This window comes from Papio anubis, chromosome 17, assembly GCF_008728515.1.
Source record: "Papio anubis isolate 15944 chromosome 17, Panubis1.0, whole genome shotgun sequence".
In the NCBI taxonomy this organism is placed as follows: Eukaryota; Metazoa; Chordata; class Mammalia; order Primates; family Cercopithecidae; genus Papio; species Papio anubis.
Genome location: NC_044992.1, coordinates 49,468,726 through 49,494,057, shown reverse-complemented (window position 1 = coordinate 49,494,057; position 25,332 = coordinate 49,468,726). Strand labels below are relative to the sequence as shown.

At 54.8% G+C, this 25,332-nt stretch overlaps 2 protein-coding genes across 4 annotated transcripts in view; one reads left to right on the top strand and one right to left on the bottom strand.

The window, feature by feature from the left end:
* Nucleotides 1-670: 670 nt before the first annotated feature.
* Nucleotides 671-25,205, bottom strand: LOC100998364 (signal transducer and activator of transcription 5A). Of its 3 annotated transcripts, XM_003913066.4 has the most exons (19): nucleotides 24,472-25,205; nucleotides 23,552-23,689; nucleotides 23,069-23,225; nucleotides 21,039-21,128; nucleotides 17,308-17,482; nucleotides 12,905-13,035; nucleotides 12,524-12,675; nucleotides 11,934-12,089; nucleotides 11,349-11,528; nucleotides 8,359-8,446; nucleotides 8,136-8,258; nucleotides 7,082-7,174; nucleotides 6,387-6,593; nucleotides 5,044-5,138; nucleotides 4,827-4,957; nucleotides 4,217-4,372; nucleotides 3,453-3,504; nucleotides 3,033-3,140; nucleotides 671-2,088 (listed from the first exon to the last, which is right to left on the bottom strand). In XM_003913066.4, exons 2-19 carry the CDS (start codon nucleotides 23,677-23,679, stop codon nucleotides 1,926-1,928), a joined length of 2,385 nt encoding a protein of 794 aa, XP_003913115.1. In that variant the 5' UTR covers nucleotides 23,680-23,689; nucleotides 24,472-25,205; the 3' UTR covers nucleotides 671-1,925. The 3 variants fall into 3 exon arrangements, with proteins under 3 accessions (XP_003913115.1, XP_017806243.1, XP_031513483.1); XM_017950754.3 differs by lacking the exon at nucleotides 24,472-25,205 and having other exon boundaries at nucleotides 23,552-24,443; XM_031657623.1 differs by lacking the exons at nucleotides 23,069-23,225; nucleotides 23,552-23,689 and having other exon boundaries at nucleotides 24,472-24,586.
* The window catches only part of STAT5B (signal transducer and activator of transcription 5B), a 90,570-nt gene continuing 90,414 nt past the window's right edge, over nucleotides 25,177-25,332 (top strand). Inside the window, exon 1 of the mRNA XM_017950755.3 lies at nucleotides 25,177-25,284. The gene's annotated coding sequence lies outside the window, so the exon portion shown is untranslated. The remainder of the gene's footprint in view (nucleotides 25,285-25,332) is intronic.

The window sequence follows — 25,332 nt, the reverse complement described above, 5'->3', positions numbered from 1 at the left end:
GCCCCCCTCCCTTACTTGAGCTCTGAGCTCAGAAGGAACCTGCCCGCAAACCTGGCTCCCAGCCCCGCCCGGGGAGCGCGTGTTCCTGCGCCCAAGGGCCCCACCGACAGCAGAGACTGGCCGCAGCCAGCGGCGCGGGGGTCCAGCCGGGGCGAGCCAGTCCCCCTCCTGCACCCCCGCCTCACACAGTCGCCGGCAGCCAGCTGAAAGCGCAGCCGCGTGGTGCCACCTGCTGGTCTCTGGGAAGGAGGAGGATGGGACGTTGTGGCTCTGGGACTGCCCCTGGCCTGGAGGGTTGAGAAGTATCTTGGCCCCGGGCCCTCAGCCGCCAGCTTCGAGGCTGCTGGGAGCAGCAGCTGCTAAGGAGAGGCCTGGGTCAGAGTTCTGCCCACCCGTGCCCATCTCCATCTTTTCCCCAAACCTCGAGTCCCCTGCATTTTAGGGAATCTGTGCCCCTTAAACTGGCCCCTCACCCCTCTGAGAAGCATTGACAGTATTCCAGGGGTGGCCAGCACCCTGAAAACCACAGCAAAGCGGGCAGAGTTAAAATTTAAGACTAAAAATGACAGCGTCAGGCATGCACGGGGGAAGGAACAGAACAACCCAGCTCCAGGGGTTCCCATCACCCAGGGAGGCCACCAACACCCCAACCAGGAGCCATAGCAGCAAATTTATGAAAAAAATATTTTATTCCAAAACACTGTTTACACAAATGTGTAGTCTTTGTACAAAGTACAAAAGAATCCCTCTTCTCATCCCCACCTCCCTTTAGAGAAGTTTAAACCTTGGGCTCCCAATCTTCCATGGTCAGCTGCCCCTGACTGTGAGTCCTACAGCCTCAGAGGGAGGCGCGTGTGTGGTTGGGAGCAAGGCCTTCCCAGATCACAGCCAGTTATGCAACATCGCAAGGCCTGCTCCTGGCCCCACCTCCCAGCGGAGTCAAACCAAATCAGCTTTTACCCCTCACTCCAGATTCCACAGACACGCAGCACATGGCTATTTGCAGCTTGTCTTTCACTGCAGTTTTTTTTTTTTCCAGGAGGCAAGAGGACCAACCCTCCAAGTCCCGGGGCCCCTGTCCACCCACCATATCCTAGACCCAATCTTTTCTTCCTCTTCATAGACAAGGTTACGAACAGAGAGGCAAGGTAAGAAGGCTGGGGCCTCAAGGAGGGGAGAGAATATATATCCCGCGGAACGTGGGCAACAGCATCATAGACTTGAATGAAGCCCAAGGCCAAGCAGCCAAGCAAGGACTAATTCAGAGCAGCTCAGAAACCCTCACTCAAACCAGCGGCCCTGCTGTGCTAAGGACATGGCCAGGCCCAGACGCGCTCTCCGAGGGTTCACAGAGAGTCTGGAGTCCACATTTACTAAAGTATAAAATACTACTCAAAAATGAACCCCAGCCTCCCTCCTGAGATGAATCGGTTACATCAACACATGAGGACAGATGCATTTACATAGACACGCACACGCGCACACACACACACGTGCACACACACACACACACACTGTGTTAGGAGGGCAAAGCTTCTCACTCCGGAGTGAAACTTCAGCTTAGAAACGTTACCCATCTCCCCTCCCCTTCTGAATCATCTCATTCAAATAGCTGCTGAGCAGATGAAGGGCACAGAAGGAATAGGTTTGACTGCGCTGAGTGCCTGCAGTGACAGAGGCTCAGTGTCTACCACGACAGAGACGGACTCGGTGCGCTCTTGGATGCCATGATCTGAAAAGAGGCCACCACTGCTGCAGCCACATCCCAGGACTGCACAGAGGAGGCAGGCGTAGCTCATGCACAAGGACACACACACGCACATGCATGCCTGCAAAGGTGTCGGTGTACACAGCCATACTAAGCTCACAACACGAACGCTTCACATTGAATATTGTTTCCAAAGAGAAGCGTGGGATTCAAACATTCATGAGAGAGAGCCTCTGGCAGAGGTGAAAAGACCGGCAGGGGGCGAGAGGCGGGAGTCAAGACTGTCCATCGGTCGGCGTAAGAGTTCCTCCACGTGCCTGGCCACATCCATGGTCTCATCCAGGTCGAATTCTCCATCCTGGTCAAGGACAGGGTCAGGGCTGGTAAAGAGAGGGGGATGTCAGAGGGAGCTGGCATTTCTCACAGCCTCAAGCTCCCTGGGGACAGCCTCCAGCCTGCTCTCCACTCAAACTCGTCTCATGAGAACAGGACCAGTTCTGGCTGGATGCCCTCACCCCACCCTGAGCTGGGTAGCAGCCCACTGGCTTCTGCAGACCCCCACTCTATTCCCATCTCTTGCTAACTCACTGAATAATCTTAGGGAATTCATTTCCCCTCTCCCTGTCCTCATCTGTAAAACCAGGTGACTGACACAGTGGGCTCCGCCCACCTGCAATTATGCTCAGCTTCGTGGTAGGCACATGACTCCAATGTTTACAGCCACCTGGAGAGTGGGTATTGACCCCGTTTTATAGACGAGGAAACAAGGCCATGTCAGGAAGCTTGCTCTGGGCCACCTGGCTGGGAGGTGGTGGACTCCGGATTGGAACCTGCGATCTTCAGTGGTCCCACTGGAAGGTGGTACCTCCCAGACATCCAGCCCTGGCCATCCACAGTGAGGAAGGGAATTAATTCTCTACCTTGTTCCCACCAGACTCAAGAACAACCACCCCATTCATAGCTACCCTGTATCAAGCCCTTCCAAGCCCCTCCCTGTGGAAATGCTTCACCCACAGTGTCTCATTTTAATGCTCCTCCCGTTCTCATGAGGCAAGCATTCTTGCCTCCGTTTTACACGTAAGGAAACTTGAGCTTCAGAGAGGCTCAATCATTTTCCCAAGATTGCACAGTTGGTCCTAGAGTGAGGACTGGACCCTGCTATGTTTAGCTTCAAAATGCTCCGTCTTCCTGGCTGATCTCACTCCTCCTGGACCGGGGCTTAACCAGAGCTCTGGATTCCTTTGCCCACCAGCCCTCCAGGGGTCCAGCCTGGGGCCAAGCCCCCAGTTCTTCCCCTGCGGACCCCCATGAGAACACCACCTACTTCTGTGGGTACATGTTATAGTGAGCCTGGGGGCACACAGCTGGGGAGGGGGCCTGGTCCATGTACGTGGCGCTGCCGCTCCCGGCATCTGCAGATGCGTTCACAAACCTGCAGAAGGAAGAGAACAGCTTCAGCCGCCAGGGAGGCCGGGGCAGCTGACGGGGAGGGGACCGAGGGGCATGTTTGTCTTTCTCGGGGTGTAGAAGGACAAAGTGCCCACTTGGCCCTGGAGCTCCGGCTACAGGAGTGGGCACTCGGGTACTGGCACAGCGTGACCAAGCCCAGGTCCCTCCCCAGGGCTGAGACAGGTTTCCTCGGGGAGCAGAAAGCTGGGCCCAGGATCAGGGTGGGAGGCAGGAGGCAGGGTCTGGGGAAGGAGGAAAGAGGCAGAAGGAGGGCCAGAGCCACCTGGCCACTTACTCAGGGACCACTTGCTTGATCTGTGGCTTCACGTATCCATCAACGGCTTTAGCTGCCAAGGGGAGAACCGCAGTGAGAACCAAAGTCTCTGGGAACTCCCAAGTGGGGTAGAAGTCCATGCCCCATGCAGTCTCCCTCCTGTCCACATCACCTTGTGGTCTCAGCTGGGATGAGCGTTCCCAAGGGCCCCCAGTAAACACCAGCTGATGAATCCTGCCTGAGGGTCACTGAGACCCCTGGCTTGAATCCCATCCCTTCTCCTGGTTCCTTTTCTGGCCATTTGCTTTCCCTCTCCCTGCCCTCACCCGTCAAAGAGAGAGAATGAACAAGCAAACCCAATCAATGGATTTGGGGCAGCTGGAAGAAAAAAGACTTCTCCCTTTTGCTGCCTGCACTCCACTCGGGGGAAGGTTTGTGAGCAGGGTGTGGAGACAGCAGCTGGTGAGGTGGGGAGCAGAGCACTATCTGTGGGCTCGAATGATCCCGGCCACTCCCTACAGCACTGCCACCCCTTCCTCCGAGGGTGCAGAAGTGAGAATCCATGCAGCTTTCACTTTGCAGAGAAGAGAGCTGGGACAGGTTTGTCGTTCCCTCTCATTTGTGAGCCCTGAAGTCCTCTCCGTCACCCCATGGGCCAAAACCCACAGGGGACATGGCCCCTGGGCTCCTCCTGGGGAGTCCCCACGGCGCAACCCAAGGCTTTGTCTATGGGCTGGGGAAGAGCCCGGGGGAGTCAGCCGGCAGGGTCCTGGGGCAGTACCCACCCAGCACTGGAGTGTAGTACTTGGAGAAGACCTCATCCTTGGGGCGGTCAGGAAACACATAGATGAGATAGCTCAGGTCCCCCAGCCGGTCAGCCAGGGACCTGATGGAGAAATCCCGTGTGGTAAATGGTTTCAGGTTCCACAGGTTGCGTTCCGCTGTGAAAAGAACAGCCTCATTCCCATAATCCACCAGCAGCAGGAGGAGGACCAAGGTTGTGGGGCTTTAAGGCAGGCTTGCAAGAGAAATATGGGCTTTTATATACGAGCTTGCGCTGCAACCCCAGCCTGTAGGGAAGAAAGCCGATGCAGGATGTTCTACTCAGCAAACCAGATGAGCAGATACCAACAAGGCTGGGTTGTGGCAGAGCGGGGAGAGCTGAAACTGCAGGAGAACTCGCCCAACCGTCCTGGAGTCTATGGGGCTGGGGACTTCAGGTTCTCCAGAATGGAAAACGATAGAAAGGGAATTTCCAAGCCACAGCCCTCTCATACTAAGCTTCCCACTGGGTACCTTCTAAGGACACAAGCCCGATGCGGAGGGCAGGGGGTGGGGGCAAGGGAACAGGAGACTGGGCCTTGGGGCTGGAGTGTGGGCAAAGCGGGCACTCACGGGAGTCAAACTTCCAGGCAATGGTGATACCCCCAATTTCTGAGTCACTAAAGCGCAACAAGAAGGTCCCATCGGGCTTGTTGATGAGCAGGTCGTGGGCCTGTTGCTTATTCACAAAACCTAGGATGGCCCTGGGTGCATGGAGCATTGAGCGTCACCACTGGGCCACAGCCACAGTCCCTCTGTGCCCACTGACCCTGTGGCCCCCGTTCCTTACCCATCATTCCAGTGGGGCTTGTGGTGCTTCTTCAACACCTCCATCACCCCATCAAACCACTGCCAGAAGGTGTAGTTCCAGCCCGGCAAGTTCTCCTGAGGGCCCAGGAACCCCCGAGTCAGGGCTGGTGCCCCAGGTCACAGGTAGCCCACGAAAGTCAGGGCCCTCCTGCCCCCACCCAGCCCTCTCCCAGTTCTTCACCCCTGCTTGCCACCACACTCCAGCAGACCATAAAGTGACACAGCCCCCAACTTGTACCCTAGGGACCCAGAGAGGAAACTTGCTTCTAAGACACTAGGGTCCAAGACTAGCCCATGGGTGGGAGTAAGAGGTGTAGAAAATACTCCAGGCTGCCCGGGCGTGGTGGCTCAAGCCTGTAATCCCACCACTTTGGGAGGCTGAGACGGGCGGATCACGAGGTCAGGAGATCAAGACCATCCTGGCTAACACGGTGAAACCCCGTCTCTACTAAAAAAATACAAAAAAAAAAAAAAAAACTAGCCAGGCAAGGTGGCGGGCGCCTGTAGTCCCAGCTACTCGGGAGGCTGAGGCAAGAGAATGGCGTGAACCCGGGAGGTGGAGCTTGCAGTGAGCTGAGATCCAGCTGCCGCACTCCAGCCTGGGCGACAGAGCGAGACTCGTCTCAAAAAAAAAAAAAAAAAGAAAGAAAATAATCCAGGCTGGATGGGGCCTCCAAAGTCATCCCCTCATTTTATAGGTGGGGAAACTGAGGCACAGAGAATGGATGGGTCTTCAAAAATTAGTGAGGAAAGAGGCAGAAGCAGAACCAGAGCCATAGGCGTGGTGGCTCACACCTGTAATCCCAGCACTTTGGGAGGCCAAGGTGGGCGGATCACCTGAGGTCAGGAGTTCGAGACCAGTCTGGCCAACATGGTGAAACCCCGTCTCTACTAAAAATACAAAAATTAGCCCAGCATAGTGGTGGACGCCTATAATTCCAGCTACTCAGGAGGCTGAGGCACAAGAATCACTTGAATCCAGAAGGCAGAGGTTGCAGTAAGCACTCTAGCCTGGGTGACAGAGTGAGACTCTGTCTGTGAAAAAAAAAGAGAAAATTAGCAAACACATCTAGGCCCAGAACCCAAGGATCCCGACTTCCAGCCCTGGGGCCCTCCGTCATCTCACTCTGGCTTCATCACTGAGCACAATTCCTATAGCCCCTGCCTGCATTTCCTGAGGCTAGGGGCCCCCATCTCTCCTGGTTGTAGGAGAGGGTAGTTGGGGGTGGAGAGTGGGGTGCTAGACCAGGCAGTAACCTGTGAGGCAGAGGAGCGACAGACCCCCATGGGCCCTGGTGGACGGCTGGTGGCCGGGTCCCTCACCCTGTTGAACTGGGACCAGGACACGGACAGGCCGCTGTAGTCCTCCAGGTGGCTGCTGCTGTTGTTGAACAGTTTCTGCGCCAGGAACACAAGGTTCTCCTTGGTCAGGCCCCGGTTGCTCTGCACTTCGGCCTTGAATTTCATGTTGAGCGCCTCACACAGCTGTGGCCACAGCACTTTGTCAGGCACGGCAAATGGCACCCTGCCCTGAGACGGAGAGAAGAGAGGGGAAAAGGTAGATTAAGGGAGTTGGAAATGTTCACACACACACGAGATACACAGACACTGAGAGACAGGGGGAGACTGAGACATATCCAGAAAGGTGACACAAATGCAAGGGTACGAAATGCGGCGGCTTTTATACACTAGCGTGCGCTGCAACCCCAGCCTGCAGGGAAGAAAGCTGATGCAGGGGGTGGGGGCACAGAGGACAGACAGCAAGGACCCAAGCCATCTGCCAAAGGAGGATCCCAGACCAGGATCCAAAGACCAAACTCACAGACCTCACAGACCCCAGTCCAGGAACCTGGAACCCAGACAGAGTACCAAGGCCATGGCCGAAGGTAGGCGCCCAGCACCCCGGCCCTTCTGGCCTCACCTCACCTCTGGGCTGGCCCTGGGGTGGGGCTGACCCCAGGCAAGTCCTAGGGCCCGGGGGGTGGGGGGGCTGGGGTAGGGCTCCCACGGGGACTCACCGGCTCAGCAAAGGCGTTGTCCCACAGCACGGTGGCCGTGGCATTGTGGTCCTGGCTGCCATGGACGATGACGACCACAGGTAGGGAGAGAGTCTACAGGAGTCAGAGGAACCCAAGTTGATGGGGCGTGACCACCACGTGCCCTCTGCTTAAGCAATGTGCCCAATCTTTTTTTTTAATGCTTTTTTTTTTTTTTTTTTTGATACATTGTTTCACTCTTGTTGCCCAGGCTGGAGTGCAATGGTACAGTCTCGGCTCACCACAACCTCTGCCTCCCAGGTTCAAGCGATTCTCCTGCCTCAGCTTCTCATGTAGCTGGGATTACAGGCATGCGCCACCACACCTGGCTAATTTTGTATCTTTAGTACAGACAGGGTTTTTCCATGTTGGTCTGGCTGGTCTCAAACCCCCAACCTCAGGTGATCCACCTGCCTTGGCATCCCAAAGTGCTGGGATTACAGGCATGAGCCACCACGTGTGGCCGCAATCCACTTTATTTTTTCTCGAGACAGGGTGTCGCTCTGTCATCCAGACTGGAGGGCAATGGTGCAATCACAGCTCACTGCAGCCTCGACCTCCTGGGCTCAAGTGATCCTCCTGCCTCAGCCTCCAGAATAGCTGGGACTATAGGTGCATGCCACCATGCCTGACTTTTTTTTTTTTTTTTTGTAGATACAGGTTCTCACTATGCTGCCCAGGCTAATCTTGAACTCCTGGACTCAAGGAATCCTCCCTCTTCTGCCTCCCAAAATGCTGGAATTACAGGTGAGAGCCACCACACCTGGTCCCAACCCACTTTCCTCACCCACAGTTCCAAACACAAACCCCTCCCAACAAAACGTAGGCACAAGCAAACAAACAAAAACTACAACCAATTTCTTTTTAGCCCATTGCCTAAATTGTCTGGGTTAGTCCCAGATTATAACCTAGCAAACAGGTACCCACAGAGTCAAAGCAGGCTGTCCGGTGGCAATGCAGCCAGGAGTCCCAAGGCAGGCCCCTCCACCTCCTGGGTGAACTGCAGCAGTTGGGGCAGGAGGGCTGGGGGCCTCACCTTCACCTGGAACACAAGCTCATTGCTGCCAACACTGAACTGAGACTCAAACAGGACTGTGAACTTCTCCTCTGTCACGGACTCTGCACCCCGCCGGTCAGCACGCTTGATCCTCTTCAGTGACTGCAGGGTGGGAGGTGACAGAGGAACAGGGAGACTGCGGCTGCTTACAAGGACTCGGCTCTGGGCAGACCTGCCCTCTGAGGGTGGGCCCTGTCCTCACCATGTTCCTGAAGTGGGCGCTGAGGGTGCCCGTGGCTTGGTGGTACTCCATCACGCAGCAGTTGTTCAGGATCTCACCACTGCACTCGCTGCAATGGAGAGGGGAGTCCCAGCTCCACACAGGCCCCAGGCCAGGAGCATGGTCCTGTCCACACCTTGGGCTGGGGTCTTCACTCAGGTCAGCCCTGCCAAAAGCCCCTGCCCCCATCCCCTAAGAGTGTTTCTTGGCATCTTTCTGGGTTGACTTCTCCATCAACCTGGTGCCCAGCACCCAAGGCAAGGTCTCCAATGGTGAGGTCTGGATCTATTATTAGAAATTCCTCAGATACAAAGATTGATGTGAGGGGCTTTGGGGACTTCCAGTAGCTTCTAATGCACTTAAGATAAAAACCACAACCACAGTCTATGAGTATCCTTATGTTTAACACCTACCCACCTCCCTGGCCTCACTGAACTCCTCTCCCCTCACTCAGGACACGCAAGCCCCATTGGCCCTGGCTGTCTGCTGAACATGCCAGGCTTGGACATTGGCCCTTGCTCTTCCTGTCACCCCAAACGCTCTTAGCCTTCTCCTCCTTCAGGTCTCAGCCCAGATAGCTCCCCAGAAAGGCCTTCCTGGACCACTTATCTGGTGAAGCTTACCAGGCTGACCTTCCCTCACCCCCGCCTTTAACACATCTCCAATGCTAGCAGATTGCTCTTTCTTCTTTTTTTGGAGACAGAGCTTTGCTCTTTTTGCCCGGGCTGGAGTGCAATGGTGCAATCTCGGCTCACTGCAACCTCCACCTCCTAGGTTCAAGTGATTCTACTGCCTCAGCCTCCCAAATAGCTGAGATTACAGGCACGTGCAACCACACCTGGCTAATTTTTGTATTTTTAGTTGAGATTGGGTTTTGCCATGTTACCCACGCTGGTTTCGAACTCCTGACCTCAAATGATCCTCCCACCTTGGCCTCCCAAAGTGCTGGGATTACAGGCGTGAGCCACCGCGCCCGGCCTAGATTGCTCTGTCTTAACTTCTTTTCCACTGTCTGTCATTGGGTTGGCCCTGCCTGATCTTTTAAAGTGTATTTTCATCAGTCTCCCCAGCTGCAGTGCAAGCTCAAAGGCAGTGAGAAGATCATTTGTCTTCATCTTCACCCCAGATCACATGGTAGGAAATCAGTAAAGTTTTTTTGTTTTCGTTTTTTTGTTTTGTTTTGAGACAGAGTCTTGCTCTTGTTGCCCAGGCTGGAGTGCAATGGTACGATCTTGGCTCACTGCAACCTCCACTTCCTGGGTTCGAGCAATTCTCCTACCTCAGCCTCCCAAGTAGCTAGGATTACAGGCGTCCACCACCACGCCGGGCTAATTTTTATATTTTTAGTAGAGACGGGGTTTCGCCATGTTGGTCAGGCAGGTTATGAACTCCTGACCTCATGATCCGCCCGCCTCGGCCTCCCAAAGTGCTGGAATTACAGGCATGAGCCACTGTGCCCGGCCTTCTTTCTTTTGAAACAGAGCCTCGCTTTGTCGCTCAGGCTGGAGTGCAGTGGCACAATCTTGGCTCATTGCCACCTCTGCCTCCTGGGTTCAAGTGATTTTCTTGCCTCAGAGTAGTTGGTAGTTGGGACTAGAGGTCCAAGTAGCTGGAGCTACAGGTGTATGTCACCAAGCCCGGCTAATTTTTGTATTTTAGTAGAGACAGGGTTCACCATGTTGGCCAGGCTGGTCTCGAACTCCAGGCCTCAAGTGATCTACCCGCCTCCACTTCCCAAAGTGCTGGGATTATAGGCGTGAGTCACCTCGCCCAGCCTCAGTAAACATTTTTAACTGGATGACAGGGGATGGGGCCATGTCTTCCACATCACTCATTCACTCACTCATTCATTCACCCCCTGCATATGTTGTGGGTGGCCTGCCCTGACACTGGACACTACCTCCCCACTCTGCCACACACAGCCTCTCTGTACTCTTCCCTCAGGACGCGGCACATGGGCTCTGCCTGAAAGTCCTCTCTCTCTGCTACTTCCCTCCCTATCACTAGCTACCTCTAATTCCACCAGGAGCCTAAGACTGTCATTTCTTTACTCCTGCATCAAGACCCCCTTTCTCAGTGCCCTACACGTCCCCCTGCCACATGGCTACACCATCAGGCATTTCCCAGCATCTGTTGCCTGCTCTGCTGGTCAAGGCGCTGAGCAAGGAGACAGCCCAATTCTGTTGGGATCACAGTTTCGTCCTCGGTGCGTAGCACAGGTTCTAGAACACGGCTGCAACACCATACTTTGTGTGATTTTTTTTCGAGACAGGGTCTCACTCTGTTGCCCAGGCTAGAATGCCATGGCGCAATCATACCTCACTGTAGTATCAAATTCCCAGGCTCAAGTGATCCTACCACCTCAGCCTCCTGAACAGCTGGGACTACAGGTGCGTGCACCACCATGCTCAGCTAATTTTAAAATTTTTTGTAGAGATGAGGGTCTCCCTGTGTTGTCCAATTCAAACTTTTGGGCTCAAGTGATCCTCCCACCTTGGCCTCCCAAAGTGCTGGGATTACAGGGGTGAGCCACCGCATCTAGCCTAGCACCATGCTTGTTGCAGGAACCGGGATGGTCTCTGAGTAGGAGGAGGGCAGTGTACCATCTGTCCAGATTTAATGATGGTTTGACATGATTGAATTTACAATGGTGTGAAGCAACACACTTTCAGGAGAAAGTGGTATGACAGTCTCTCACAATGCTGGGCAGTGGCAGTGAGCCTCAGCTCTCCGGCAGCCACGCCATCCCCAGGGTAAAGAACTGATACTCGGCTGGGCGTGGTGGCTCACGCCTGTCAACGCAGCACTTTGGGAGGCTGAGATGGGAAGACTGCATGAGTCCAGGAGTTCGAGACCAGCCTGGGCAACATGGTAAACTAGGGGACAAGACATGGCTGGATGCAAGGACAAAGAGAGGGGGTGCAGGTCCCCCACACCTAAGTCTGGGCAGGGGAAGGGAGAGGCACAATTACTTGCGCGTGTTCTCGTTCTTGAGCAGAGACTTGGCCTGCTGCTCACTGATGATGGTGGCCTTCACCTGGGGCGGGTTCATGTGCACGTTCAGCTTCCCGCCCACCAGCAGGCGCACGGTGGCTGCAAACTTGGTCTGGGTCTTCAGGACCTGAGGAGGCTGCTTCTCAATGATGAATGTGCTGCAGGGGACACAGGGACAGACGTACGATGAGGGGTTGGCGCAGGGGAAAGGGCTCTCAGTCCTCCTGTGGTGGGGGTGGGTCTGCCTCCCGCGGGGCTCAGGAGGTGAAAAGCACGGGCACAGCCTCTGTTCCTGGGGAAGCCATGAGAGTCCAGGGAAAGGATGGAGAGGGGAGTAAGATAACACAGCAGCTGGCATGGGCTGCGGCCCAAGGGCATCTCTTGCAGTGTCCACAGGAGAAACCGGGCAAGGGCGGCACCCAGCAGCCACAGCAACTGGAGACGGAGTGGGGAGGGATGAGAGGCACAAAGCGAATCTGCTGGTCTGGAAGGCACCTGCGGCCCCCCACACGCAGTCTGGAGCTGCCCCAAGCTCCTGGGCATGGCCAACAGGCAGCAGTCACCTGGTCACCAGGGCTGAGATGATGTCCGTGATGGTGGCGTTGACCTCAGCCAGCATCTCCTCCACTGGGCCAGGGATGGGCAGCTGCTGGCAGAGGTGCTCAGCCCTGCGGATCTGCTGCCGGTTCTGCCAGATGATCTCGGCCAACTTCTCACACCTGCACGGGAGCCCCAAGGCCAACAGGAGGACAATGGCTTCTCCGCACAGACGCCAGGCCCCAAGACACAGCTCCCCCTCCCGCAGGAAGGCTCTGTGCTTTCACCACACCTCCCACCCATGGGAAGAGCAGAGCTCTCTGCCTCCCAGAATTAGAAATGTACACAGGAGGGGCGACCCTGTCTAGGCCCAAACAGCCTGAGCATCACCCCACACCCCCGAGCTCTCTCCCACCCCCAGGACAGCAGCCCCCTTCCTGGGGGAGGTGCACAGGATGGGGGACCAAAGTCTGATTCAGGAACCAGGGCCCCTGGAGAAACAAGAGCTGTCCCAGGATGGAGGGGGCCTGCTGCAGGAGCCAGCACAGGAGGCAGAAGCAGCCAGGGTCCCCACCAGCCCCTCCTGCCCTGCCCTCTGGCCACCCCACACCATTACCAGGACTGTAGCACGTCCAGGCTGCCCTCGGGGGGCCCGCCGTTCCCGGCCAGCTGCTGCCGCCGCTTCCACTGGATCAGCTCGTCATCTAGGATGATGGTCTGCTGCTTCCGCAGCAGCTGCAGGGTCTTCTGGTGCTTCTCGGCCAGCTCCTGAGGGAAGGGAGGAGAGCAGCTCCTTCTGGGCTCCCAGAGAACACTGCGGGGCCTCACTGGGAAATGGCAGGGCAGGTCCGAGCTGCTGTGCCTCGCATGGCCCCCAGGAAAAAATGCTTCCTGCCTCCCCAGGTTCTGCTCTCATCTGGGTCCTAGCCCTCCCTTGGGTCGCCAGAGACTGACTTCATGGCACCCACGCCCAGGAGAAGGCCAGGACCCCACTCACCACGCGGTACTGCTGCAGCGTCTGTGCCTCGCGCTGCAGCCACGTCTCCAGAGACACCTGCTTCTGCCGGAGGGCCGTCTCCCGGCTCAGACGCTCCTGGGGGCTCAGCTGGGCCAGCTGGGCAAACTGAGCTATTAGGAAGGGATAGGAAACCATGACTATCACCTCCCAGTGTCCAACAGGAGGCCCAGGGAAGCGCACTCATCCGTTCTGGAGCGAGACCCTCCCAGGCTCAGATACAGCATCAAGGGCAAGTCGGAGTTCCTGACAGACAGCGGGGGCAAGATGAATGGGCGCCTCAGGAGGTGCCTCTGGGCCCTGCTCGCCGGCCTCCTGACTCTTAGCGTCCCCTCTGGGGGCACACGGGTGCTGGGGCAGCTGGGGAGGAGGCCCGCCTGTCTGCTGCCCACCTGCCACACAGAGCTGCCAGCCCTCTTCTCACAGCCCGGCATTGGTCTAGGCTGTCTGGGGTGCAAGTGTGCCCGTGCCCTTGACTGTGGGTGAACCTGGGCAAATCACTTTCCTTTCTGTGCTTCGGCTCCCCCACGTGTAAAACAGGAGAATCTCAGTACCTGCCTCAGTGGGGCGCTTGAAGATTAAATACATGAGGACATGGAAGATGCCAGAAAGCTTCCTGGCATGGGTGAGCTCTGTGTGAGGTTCGTCCTTCTTGGTTAATGGGGAACAGGACAGAGAGAAGAGGTGACAGAGACAAGCAGTTGCTCGGCCCCATCCCTCCCGCAGCAAGGCCTCCTCAGGGGCCCCCGGCCCCGGCAGCTCTGTCTCGTCCCTGAGCACAGCAGTCCCCCCTCAGGGGATGATGAGATTCTCGAGGGGCTGGAAGGGGCCCAGCATGTTTGTCCAGGTAGGCTCACTGTGAGCCCAGCCGACCAACCAGGGGAGACAGACAGACAGACAGCAGAGGAGAGCATGTCCAGGGCCACTGGGGATGCAGAGCCACCAAGATTCTCTCAGGAAAGGGAGGCTGGAGGGAGGTGGCTTTTCTCCACACCATCTGTGAGGAGTCATCGATGGTGGGACAGGGAGTAAGTCAGGCCTCACTACCTTTTAAAAAGTATCCATCATGGGGCCGGGAGCGGTGGCTCACGCCTGTAATCCCAACACTTTGGGAGGCCGAGGCGGGCAGATCACGAGGTCAGGAGATTGAGACCATCCTGGCTAACATGGTGAAACCCCGTCTCTACTAAAAATACAAAAAATTAGCCGGGTGTGGTGGCGGGCACCTGTAGCCCCAGCTACTAGGGAGGCTGAGGCAGGAGAATGGTGTGAACCCGGGAGGTGGAGCTTGCAGTGAGCTGAGATTGGGCCACTGCACTCCAGCCTGGGCGACACAAGCGAGACTCTGTCTCAAAAAAAAAAAGTATCCATCATGTGGCCAGGTGTGGTGGCTCAAGCATGTAATCCCAGCACTTTGGGAGGCTGAGGCAGGCGGATCACTTGAGGTCAAGAGTTCGAGACCAGCCTGGCCAACATGGCAAGACCCTGTCTCTACTAAAAATACAAAAATTAGCTGGGCATGGTGGCACATGCCTGTAATCCCAACTACTTAGGAGGCCCAGGCAGGAGAATTGCTTGAACCTGGGGGGTAAAGGTTGCAGTGAGCCGAGAGCACCACTGCATTCCAGCCAAGGAGAAGCAAGACTGCATCTCAAAAAAAAAAAAAAACCAAAAAGTATCCATTATGAAATATGTAAGACACAGGGAACATGGAACACAGGAGCACCTGTGTATCAATAACCCAGCCTAAGAAACTAGACATGTCCACAGTTACAGCCACCACCAGCAGGCCCACCCCACTCTCCCAACAACAGCCCCTCTCCACCACGCTGGGACTATTAATCCCTTCCCATCACCTTCTCAACAGCCCAGCGTCCTTGCTTGAGCTGAGTCAGAAGACGCGCGCATCAGCATGTCTCAGTCGAGCTCCTGGCTGGCCCCTGAGGGTCATGTCGCCCTGACCCCAGCCCTGCCCCATGGGATGCACAAGCTGGGACAGACAAAAGCAATTCTATGTAGCCAGGAACAGCCCAGAGCTAGAACTCAGAAATATGGCTCCAATCTCACTGCAGGTATCGAGCAGGAAGAGGATCATCCAGGCACGGACAGATCCGAGGTGTCTGCACGGCTACCACGGGAATCCTGCCCAGCCACAGGGAGGGTGGTGGTGATCCCAACACCTGGGCCCAGCCTTCCTATGCAAGGGACCCACTTAGGTCTCTCCTGGAAACGTGCAGAAGCTTTTGGGAAGGAGGCCAGGGAGACAGGAAGCAATTTCCCTACTCCACTGGAGGTAGCTGAGCCTTCCCTGGCAAAAGCAGATCAACAGTCTTGTGTTTCTGCTGAGTGAACTTGACAAATGGGACTGAGAAGACACTGCATGATGGATCCAAACCCAACCTGAATCCAAACCTAATACACCACGCAGCACAGGAAACAGAAAAGCCAGGCACGGGATCAGAAATACTGTCGACAGTCTAAGGACTTGGGTAGGAATAACAGCCCCAAATCTTCCATTTCCATTCTCAGAAGGAGCTGCCCTTCTTCTGGGGTCAGTCTGGGATAGATTCAGATGAGGGGAAGTTCTCTTAGAATTATCCTGCCAGGGCTGGGCGCAGTGGCTCACGCCTGTAATCCCAGCACTTTGGGAGGCCGAGGCAGGCGGATCATGAGGTCAGGAGATCAAGACCATCCTGCCTAACATGGTGAAACCCTGTCTCTACAAAAAATGCAAAAGATTAGCTGGGCGTGGCGGCGGGCGCCTGCAGTCCCAGCTACTTGGGAGGCTGAGGCAGGAGAATGGCATGAACCCGGGAGGCGGAGCTTGCAGTGAGCCCAGATCGCGCCACTGCACTCCAGCCTGGGCGACTGAGTGAGACTCCGTCTCAAAAAAAAAAAAAAAAAAGAATAATCCTGCCAGTATTAGCTGGGCTCAGTGGCTCACGCCTATAATCCTAGCACTTTGGGAGGCTGAGGCAGGCAGATCGCTTGAGGCCAGAGGTTGAGACCAGCCTGGCCAACATGGCAAAACTCCGTATCTACTAAAACTACAAAAAAACAACAACAACAAAAAAAAAATTAGCCAGGCGTGGTAGTACATGTCTGTAGTCCTAGTTACTCAGGAGGGTGAAGCATGAGAAGAGTTTGAACGTGAGAGGCAGAGGTCGCAGTGAGCTGAGATCATGCCACTGCACTCCAGCGTGGGCAATAATAAATAAATAAATAAATAAATAAATAAATAAATAAATATTTAGAATTATCCTGCAAGTATTTACATAATAGCTACAACATTCAGGCACTGAGCTGGTCTCAGTATACAAAAAGCACTGACAGTGCAGGGTTAGGAAGAGAGCTTAAATAGTTACAATAGAATTCTAAAAAAATTAGCCGGGCGTGGTGGCCTGCACCTGTAGTCCCAGCTACTCGGGAGACTGAGGCACGAGAATTGCTTGAACCTGGGAGGCAGAGGCTGCAGTGAGCCGAAATCGTGCCACTGTGCTCCAGCCTGGGTGACAGAGCAAGACTGTCTCAAAAAAAAAAAAAAAAAAAGAAAAGAAAAGAAGAAAGGTCTAAAATCAATGACTTAAGGTCTACCTTAAGAAACCAGATTAAAAAGAGTAAAGGAAAAAGCAGTTTGATGCCCCTTGTTCTCACTAAGAAGGGGTGGTACATTTCTGGGGTCAGTCTGGAATGGGACATATTAATAGATGGACCACGTCCCATGACTCCTCAAATTGTACCTGGGGTTAATTCCTTCCAAGCTAACTTGATTTTTTTATTTCCCTACATCTTTATCATGGGAGCCATTGGCAAACTATGGACCTAGGACACAGGAGAATTTTCTACTGTCACCTCTTCTCCCAGGCCCACATCCTATCCGTGAGGCTCAAGAAGGCCCACTCTGGAAGTTCCACCTCTCCCAGCCCGGTTCAACCAGAAGACTTCCAATCCAAGTCCTCCCTCTGGTTAGGGAGCACAGTTCATATTTACCTATTTATGTAGATATTTACAGAATATATACCATTAAGGAGAGAATATTGGTTAATAAAGTATAGGAATTTTACGATATATCTCTAGCTGAGATCCAGTTCTGTAACTTACAGACAACCTAGGCCAAGTTACTTGTTCTCTTTGAACCTCATTTTTACCAAAGAAAGGATAACACAACTGTTCACTTCATAGGATTGTTGAAAGGGTTGAATTAAATAATGTGTGCCAAGTGTGACCCACGGCAGGGGCTCAGTCACCGGGAGCCATTGCTTCTACCAGGCTTTGGGCAAAGTGCTGAGGAGATGGACACTGACCAAGACCTACCCTCCAGGAGCCCATAGAATGTTCCTCACGCCCACCCTCAGGATGCACACTGTGCCTCCACCGCGCCTCACCTTGGATCCTCAGGCTCTCCTGGTACTGGATGATGAAGTACTCCTGAGTCTGCTGCAGCTTCTTCAGCTCATTCTCTGTGTCCTGCGTGACCAGTCGCAGCTCCTCAAATGTCTGGTTGATCTGAAGGTGTTTCTGGGACATGGCGTCAACCAGGATCCCAGCCGGAGAACTGCACTGGAGACAGACGGAGTGGAAATAACTCGGGGAAAAGAGGATGGGAGGAAACACCAATACTACAGACTCCAAACCCCAAAGTAGGGCAAGAAGGGAGGGTCATTTGCATCAGAAGGAGTCATTTGCCAGAATTGGGATAGAAAAGGGAAAGACAGAGGAGAAACAGGTGACCTGGCAGATAACAGCAGATAACGGCACCTTCAAAGTACAAACGTCTATGTCAGAGCTGCCTCCACCAGAGTATCCAAACAGGGCCCATCTAATTTCCCTCCCAGGGACTAGAACTCAACACGTCCCAGGTGTCACCTGGGTTTTCCCACTAATGATGATGACCCCTCGCTCTACATTTATTTGCTGACCCAATGCCGTGGACTGCAGTAGATCCTAGGGACACAGGGAAGAACAGGGCTCTGTGAACACACGTCATCTCACTTAAGACCTCCTTGTGATCGAAGGAAGAGGAAAGAGGCTGAACCTCTCACAGGCATCCTGGAGACCCCGAAATGAAGTTAGGGGAGAGGCATCAACAAGCTCTCCCTGGATCCAGCCATTCCTTCAGCACATTCAGGAGAATCGCTTGAACCCAGGAGTGGGAGGTTGCAGTGAGTCGAGATTGCACCACTGCACTCCAGCCTGGGCAACACAGCGAGACTCTGTCACACACACACACACACACAAAAATAGAGTGGGGTAGAAACCAGGTCACAAAGGAAGGCAGCGCATGGCTGAAGGTGACCAAGTCCTCAGAGCCTTTCCAATGAACTGTTCTCAGAATAAAATCCAAACCCCTTCCCATGGTGTCTGCTGGCCATAGCCCTGCCTACCTCCATCTCCAGCTCCCTGGGAATGTGTGCTTTCTGTGTCTGCTCCTTGAACACACAGGCATGTTCCTGCCCTGGGGCCCTTGCACTTATTGTTCCAACAGTCTGGAACATTCTGGTATCAGATCCTCCTGAGGCAAAGCACTTTAACTGGTACCGTTGCAGAGGGGTCATCTCTGATGAGCCAATTCACAGTAGTGCTGCTCCTGGCTGAAAGTGTGTTGTTCTTGTGTTTGCTTACGTGTTTCTGTCTGTCTGCCTGCACAAGGTTGTGAGGTTCCCAAGGGCTAGGACCTTGTCTTTCCTGTGTGCTACAGAATCCACAAGGCCTAGAACACCAGCGGTGTTCAGGAACAGCTTTATGGCTGGAGGAAGGAATGAGCTGCCAGACCATGACACCACCAGCACCATGGACATGGATTTGTCAATGAGGCTGAAGTCATTTTTAGGTTTGCATGTAGCTCTGTGATGGCAACAGGTCACGGACATGGGGGCTGTGCTGGAAGACCCTTTGTGACCTGGTTTCTAACCCCTCTCTTTTTTTTTTTTTTTTTTTCCGAAACAGAGTCTCGTTCTGTTGCCCAGGCTGGAGTGCAGTGGTGCAATCTTGGCTCACTGCAACATCCCCCTCCTGGGTTCAAGCGATTCTCCTGCCTCAGCCTCCCGAGTAGCTAGGAGTATAGGCGCCCGCCACCATGCCTAGCTCATTTTTTGTATTTTTTAGTAGAGACCAGGTTTCACCATGTTGGCCAGGCTGGTCTTGAACTTCTGACCTCAGGTGATCCGCCCGCCTCAGCCTCCCAAAGTGCTGGGATTACAGGCGTGAGCCACCGCGCCTGGGTGTCTCTATCTATTTTTATCCATGGCAACCCCCCACTTGGTTCCTTCTCCCCAGTTACACTGACCAGTTACAAGTCTTCCAACGTGATAAGAAGATTCATGCCCTCCTGCTCTCACAGCTGCTGTCTTTTCACTAGAAAATTCATCCCTCCTCTCCTGCCTTTCTCCACTGTAGTTCAGACATGCCTGTCCTCAGGACGCTCCCCTGCCAGCCTGCCCCGATCTGAGTTGGGTGCTTTTTCCACGTAGGCCCGCTTAGCACTCAGCTCATCTCTAGAGAATCCATCGCTGCCAGAATTCCTTCCAGGCAGGAACCAGGGCTTTACGTGTTTCTCTGATGATAGCCCAGCATCAGATGTACAGTAAGACCTCAGTAAATGTCTACTGAGTAAATCCTGAAATCGTGTCCACAACAATAAATAAATAATAGGCCGGGCACAGTGGCTCATGCCTGTAATCCCAGCACTTCCGGAGGCCGAGGTAGGTGGATCACTTGAAGTCAGGAATTCGAGACCAGCCTGGCCAACAGGGTAAAACCCTGTCTCTACTAAAAATACAAAAAGTAGCCAGGCATGGTGGTGGGTCCCTGTAATCCTAACTACTCCGGAGACTGAGGCATGAGAATCTCTTGAACCCAAGGGGCGGAGGTGGCAGTGAGCCGAGATCACACCACTGCTCTCCAGCCTGGATGATAGAGTAAGACTCAGTCTCAAAAATAAACAAATAAATAAATAAATAAATAATATGACCTTTGCTGTGGTCACTGTTCTAAGATTTCTAACTGTTACGTCATGTTGTGAAATTCCTTTTGCTCTATTGCAGATAGTAGAGCACTGTGCCATTGTCCGTGTAGATGCCCAGTGCTCTTATTATTTCAGAACCGGGGAGATGCGTCCCCGTTACCCCTGCCAGGGCCTCACTTCTCTGAGCCTGCCTGTGTTAGTTCTTCTGACACGGATAGGTAGGATTGCTATCTCCATTTTACAAGAGTAGGAACAGGCCGGGCGTGGTGGCTTACACCTGTAATCCCAGCACTTTGGGAGGCTGAGGCGGGTGGATCACGAGGTCAGGAGTTCAAGGCCAGCCTGGCCAACATGGTGAAATCTTGTCTCTACTAAAAGTACAAAAAAAATTAGCTGGGCATGGTGGTGGGCACCTGTAATCCCAGCTACTCGGGAGGCTGAGGCAAGATAATTGCTTGAACTTGGGAGGCGGAGGTTGCAGTGAGCAGAGATCGTATCACTGCACTCCAGCCTAGGCAATAGAGCAAGACTCCGTCTCAGGGGAAAAAAAAACAGTAGGGGCCGGGCACAGTGGCTCACACCTGTAATCCCACTACTTTGGGAGGCCAAGGCGGGTGGATCACGAGGTCAGGAGATCGAAACCATCCTGGCTAACACAGTGAAACCCCATCTCTACTAACAATACAAAAAATTAACTGGGCATGGTGGTGGGCGCCTGTAGCCCCAGCTACTCGGGAGGCTGAGGCACAAGAATGGCATGAACCTGGAAGGCGGAGCTTGCAGTGAGCCGAGATCCAGCCTGGGTGACAAAGCAAGACTCTGTGTCAAAAAGACAGAGAGGCAGAAAGAAAGAAAGAAAGAGAAAGAGAGAGAGAGAGAGACAGAGAAAGAAAGACAGTAGGAACAGAAGCTCAGAGAGATTAAGCAACTTGCTCAAGTCACACAGCTAGTTAAGTGGTAGAGCCAGGGACTGGACCTAGGGGGTCACTCCACCCTGGCGTGCAATGCTGCCACCTCTCACACTTGCCCACGTCCCTCATCTTCTTGGTGCTCTCCTCGTGCTGCTGTTTTCTATAAACACAGTTGTTTCTGGAGAGAAAGGCATATGGAAGGACTTCTCAACACCCCTCCCCATCCCCAAGGGACACTCACATTGTTGGCTTCTCGGACCAGCCTCTGTTCATTGTACAGAATGTGCCGGATGCAGCGGACCAGCTCCATGGGGCAGCGGTCATACGTGTTCTGAAAGAATCCAACAGCAGCCTCCAGCAGCCAACCTCTGCTCCAGCCATGCCAGTCCCATGCCATGCCCAGCCCTTCCTCTCCTTCAGCCTCTGCCTCAGCTTTTCCCAGAAAGCCTCCCAGACACCTCTATCTTTCTGTTCCTCATCCTCATCTTCCCCTCCAACATCTTCATATCTGGTTTGGAGTGAATTAAAAACCCACAGTTTATGAAGCACTTTCCCTTTTTTTTTTTTTTTTTTTTTTTTTTGAGACGGAGTTTTGCTCTTGTTGCCCAGGCTAAAGGTGCAATGGCGTGATCTCAGTTCACCGCAACCTCTGCCTCCTGGGTTCAAGCGATTCTCCTGCCTCAGCCTCCCAAGTAGCTGGGATTACAAGCATGCACCACCACACCCAGCTAATTTTGTATTTTAGTAGAGGCGGGGTTTCTCCACACTGGTCGGGCTGAACTCCCGACCTCAGGTGGCCCACCTGCCTCGGCCTCCCAAAGTGCTGGGATTACAGGCGTGAGCCACCGCGCCTGGTCTTATGAAGCACTTTCAATGTACCATCTCTTTTGACTCTAACACAGGGGTCCCCAACCCCTGGGCCATGGACTGGTACAGGTCCGTGGCCTGTTAGGAACTAGACCACACAGCAGGAGGTGAGTGGCAGTGAGCAAACAAATGACGCTTCATCTGATTTACAGCTGCTCCCTATTGCTCGCATTACAGCCTCAACTCCGCTTCCTGTCAGATCAGCAGTGGCACTGGATTCCCATAGGAATGCTAACCCTATCGTGAACTGCGCGTGCGAGGGATCTAGGTTATGCACTTCTTATGAGAATCTAATGCCTGATGATCTGTCACTGTCTCCCATCACCCCCAGATGGGACTGTCTAGTTGCAGGAAAACAAGCTCAGGGCTCCCACTGATCCTACATTGTGGTAAGTTGTATAATTATTTCATTACATAATACAATGTAATAATAATAGAAATAAAGTGCACAATAAATGTAATGCCCTTGAATCATCCCAAAACCACCTCCCTGCCCAATCCCGGTCCATGGAAAAATTGTCTTCCATGAAACCGGTCTCTGGTGCCAAAAAGTGGTGGGGGACCACTGCACTAACAGCATGGAAACCCTAGGACATAAGCAGAAACTATAATCCCCATTTCACAGATGAGAAAACTGATACTGAGAGACATTATGTACTTGTCCAGATGCAACCAAGTGAGAAAGCAGATGACTCCAGACTCAGGACATCTGATGCCAAGGTCAAGGTACTTCCCACCACCCTGCCCCTGGCCTCCTATGTTGGTTCCCCTCAGGTTTCTCCTGTTTTTCCCCTCTTCTGGGATGAACCTGTATTTCCCTGGCACCCCGCTGTCTGTATTGAAGGGCTCTCTAGGAAACATAAGTGAGTTCCAATAAATGCTTGACTGTGATCACTACCCACACCCCTTTCCTGCTTCCACAAAAACTCCCTCTCTTCCTCCACACCCCTACTCCTCAAGTAAAGAAGAAGCTACATCTTATTTCTAAACCCTCAATTCAAAGCCCTTGTGTCCAGCTCTTGTCTCTGGGACAGCTCCTCTCTCACCTTGAAAAAAGCCCAAGAGGGAGGTCTGGTTGCCTCATTTCTAGAGTGCTGGTCTTCCCTTCTCCAACCCAGGAATCCTGACTCAGTCTCCCTCCATCCCTTCTGCTGCTTCCACAAGGCCAGTTCACCCATCTCCCTCTGTTGGCAATAAACACCTCCCACCCTTGCTTTGCAATATGCTAAAGAAATCTGACAGGTCTAATTTAGAAAGAGGGGGTGGGGGAAATCAAAGAAAACTTCCCAATAAGTTCGTGGTCACATGGTGAGTCAGTGGCCAGGCCAGGAAAAAACCCAGGGGTTCTGATGCTGGAACAAGATGATGCTGCCTCCCCGTAGGTGGCCCAGAGCCCACGCCCACCTGGAGCTGCGTGGCGTAGTGCCCCAGCTTGATCTTCAGTAAAAACCCATCTTCCCCGACCTGGTGCTCCGCCTTCTTCTGCAGCTCCTGCACCAGGCCCTCCAGGAGCTGGGTGGCTTGGGCTCTGTCCTGGGGATTGTCCAAGTCAATGGCATCCCTTGGGGCGGGGCAGGAGAGAAAAATCTACTGTGGCACCTCCTTGGGCAAGGAGGTCAGAGACCCAGAATAAAGTGGAGACCCCAGGCTCATGACCGAGGGCACTCCAGGGCCCACAAGACTTGTTCCCAGCAGCTCCACAGACATCCGAGTCTAAAACCATTCTCTGTCCTCCCAGGCTTCCCCTTTCACAGGGACACCACCCCTTCCGCACAGAGAAGGACAGGCAGGACCAGAGTCACACCAAACCACCATGAGTAGAACTAGAGGCCAAAGGGCCTGGATGGTAGGGACCCTCTGAGGAGGGGCAGGGCGGGACGTGCCTACCATGGCTGGCTCTCAATCCACTGAGCCAAGTAGTGCCGGACCTCGATGGGGAAGTGCTGGCCGTACAGCACCTGCATCTGGCGCAGCGCATCTCCCTGCAGCTGCTGGGCCTGGATCCAGCCTGCCATGGCTGTTCACCTAGGGCGAGCCGAGCGCTGAAGTGCTCTCCTCTCCAGAGGCCAAGGAACCGGGCCTGCCCCTGGCCCTGCCATGCCTACCTATCCCTGGACCGCGGTCAGGCCAGGCCCCTCCCTTCCCACAGACAGCTTTCTTGTTCGGGAACAGAGATGGAGGGCAGCCCATCCCCTCCAACGAGGAACCCGTTGAAGGGGAGGAGAAGGTGCTCTGCAGAAGCAGGTGCCCTCCCCGTCTTCCTCTCCCCTTGCCCCACCGGAGCTTCCCCAGTGGGGGGTACGGCTAGAAACTGAAAGAGAAACTTGAAGGCGGGAGGCCCACAGGCCCTCTGGAGAGGGCTGCAAGGATCCCCCCAGCCCGCCTCGGGCCCAGTTTCTGGGAAGGGGAGATATTCCAACCCAAAGTTAGGCCAGCGCCGACAGCTCCCACTCGACGGCTAGGGCTTTTCGGGCACGTGGCTGGGGCTGTTCAGGAGAGAGGGCTGGGGACTTGGGCGCTCCCCTTTTTAGCTGCTCCCCCAGTTGCGCACTAGTGTCTCCCCGGGTCCAGCCCGACAGTGCTCCCTCTACGATGCGTGCCAGGACGGCGCCCTCCCTGGCCACCGCCCTTCATCCCCGACCCCTGTCCCTCCTCCCTTGTCTGCGCTGTGCCAACTCCCTCGCGGTGCCCGCGACTGATCCCCGCGCTGCGCCCGGCCGTCGGGCTCCGGGTGTCGGAGGTGCCGGGGCGGCAGTCGAGTGTCCCCTCTCCGCGCGCCGCCCAGGACGCGCCACCGGGCCACCCACCTGGTGGGGCCGCGCCGTCTGGCAGCCGGGCCGGCTCTGCGCCCCGCGGCTCTCGCTCCCGGCCGGGGCTCCTTGCGGCGGCGGCAGCGGCGGCTGTTACTACAGGAAGGAGCGGAGAGCAGCGATTTCCTCCTCAAAGGTCAGCTGCCTGCGATAGACCATACACAGCGCGCGAGCCCGCGCCAGCACCCCTCCCAGCCCCGCTCGCTCCCTCCCTGCCTCCGCCCTCGGTCGCCGGCTCCCCTGCGAGTGCGCAACAGCGGCTGCCGTTCCGGCGGGCTGCAAGGCGGGGCGGCGCCGGGCGTGGGGGCTGCCCCGACGGCGGGGTCCCCCGGGAGTCCCAGCCGGCCCTCGGCTGCGGCTCCGAGGGAGCGTCCCGGAACCGGGGCGGGTCAGAATAGCCGGGGGAATGTGGTTGGTAGGGGGCGCTGGGAAATCCCGGGCTCTGGAAATCCCAAACCTGGGCCTCAGTTTTCTCATCCGCAAAAAGGGAGGAGGGAAGGGTGGACCAATTGGCGATGCCTTCCAGCTCTGACGAGTGTCATCTTTTGAGCCCCTAGATTAAAAAACAAATGTGTGGGGTGTGTGCGTACACGCGCGTGTGTGCGCGTGTGTGTCTTGGGGGCCACAAGTTTTGTGACCTCAGAGGCAAAACTGTAGGGAGGGGAAGGACTGGGGATTCTAGAGAAGCCCACCACCGCAGCACCTCCCTCCTTCTTTTACTCCCGCCATCTAAACTCAACCCTGACGGAGGAACTGGAAAGAACCTTGGCAGTCATGTGTTTCAGCCCTCCCCCTCTCCATAATTTGCAGGTAAGAAGTGGAAGTCCAGAGAGGGGAAGGGGCTTGCCCAGGGCCACC

Bases quoted from the DNA above. Each gene is read 5' to 3' on its own strand.
- LOC100998364 (XM_003913066.4), bottom strand. From the start codon at position 23,679: ATGGCAGGCTGGATCCAGGCCCAGCAGCTGCAGGGAGATGCGCTGCGC. The intron at 12,090-12,523 runs GTAATGGTGTGG...GCTCCCGTGCAG, and splicing joins CTGGACGTGCTACAGTCCTG to GTGTGAGAAGTTGGCCGAGA. The intron at 2,089-3,032 runs GTAGGTGGTGTT...TCTCTTTACCAG, and splicing joins TATAACATGTACCCACAGAA to CCCTGACCCTGTCCTTGACC.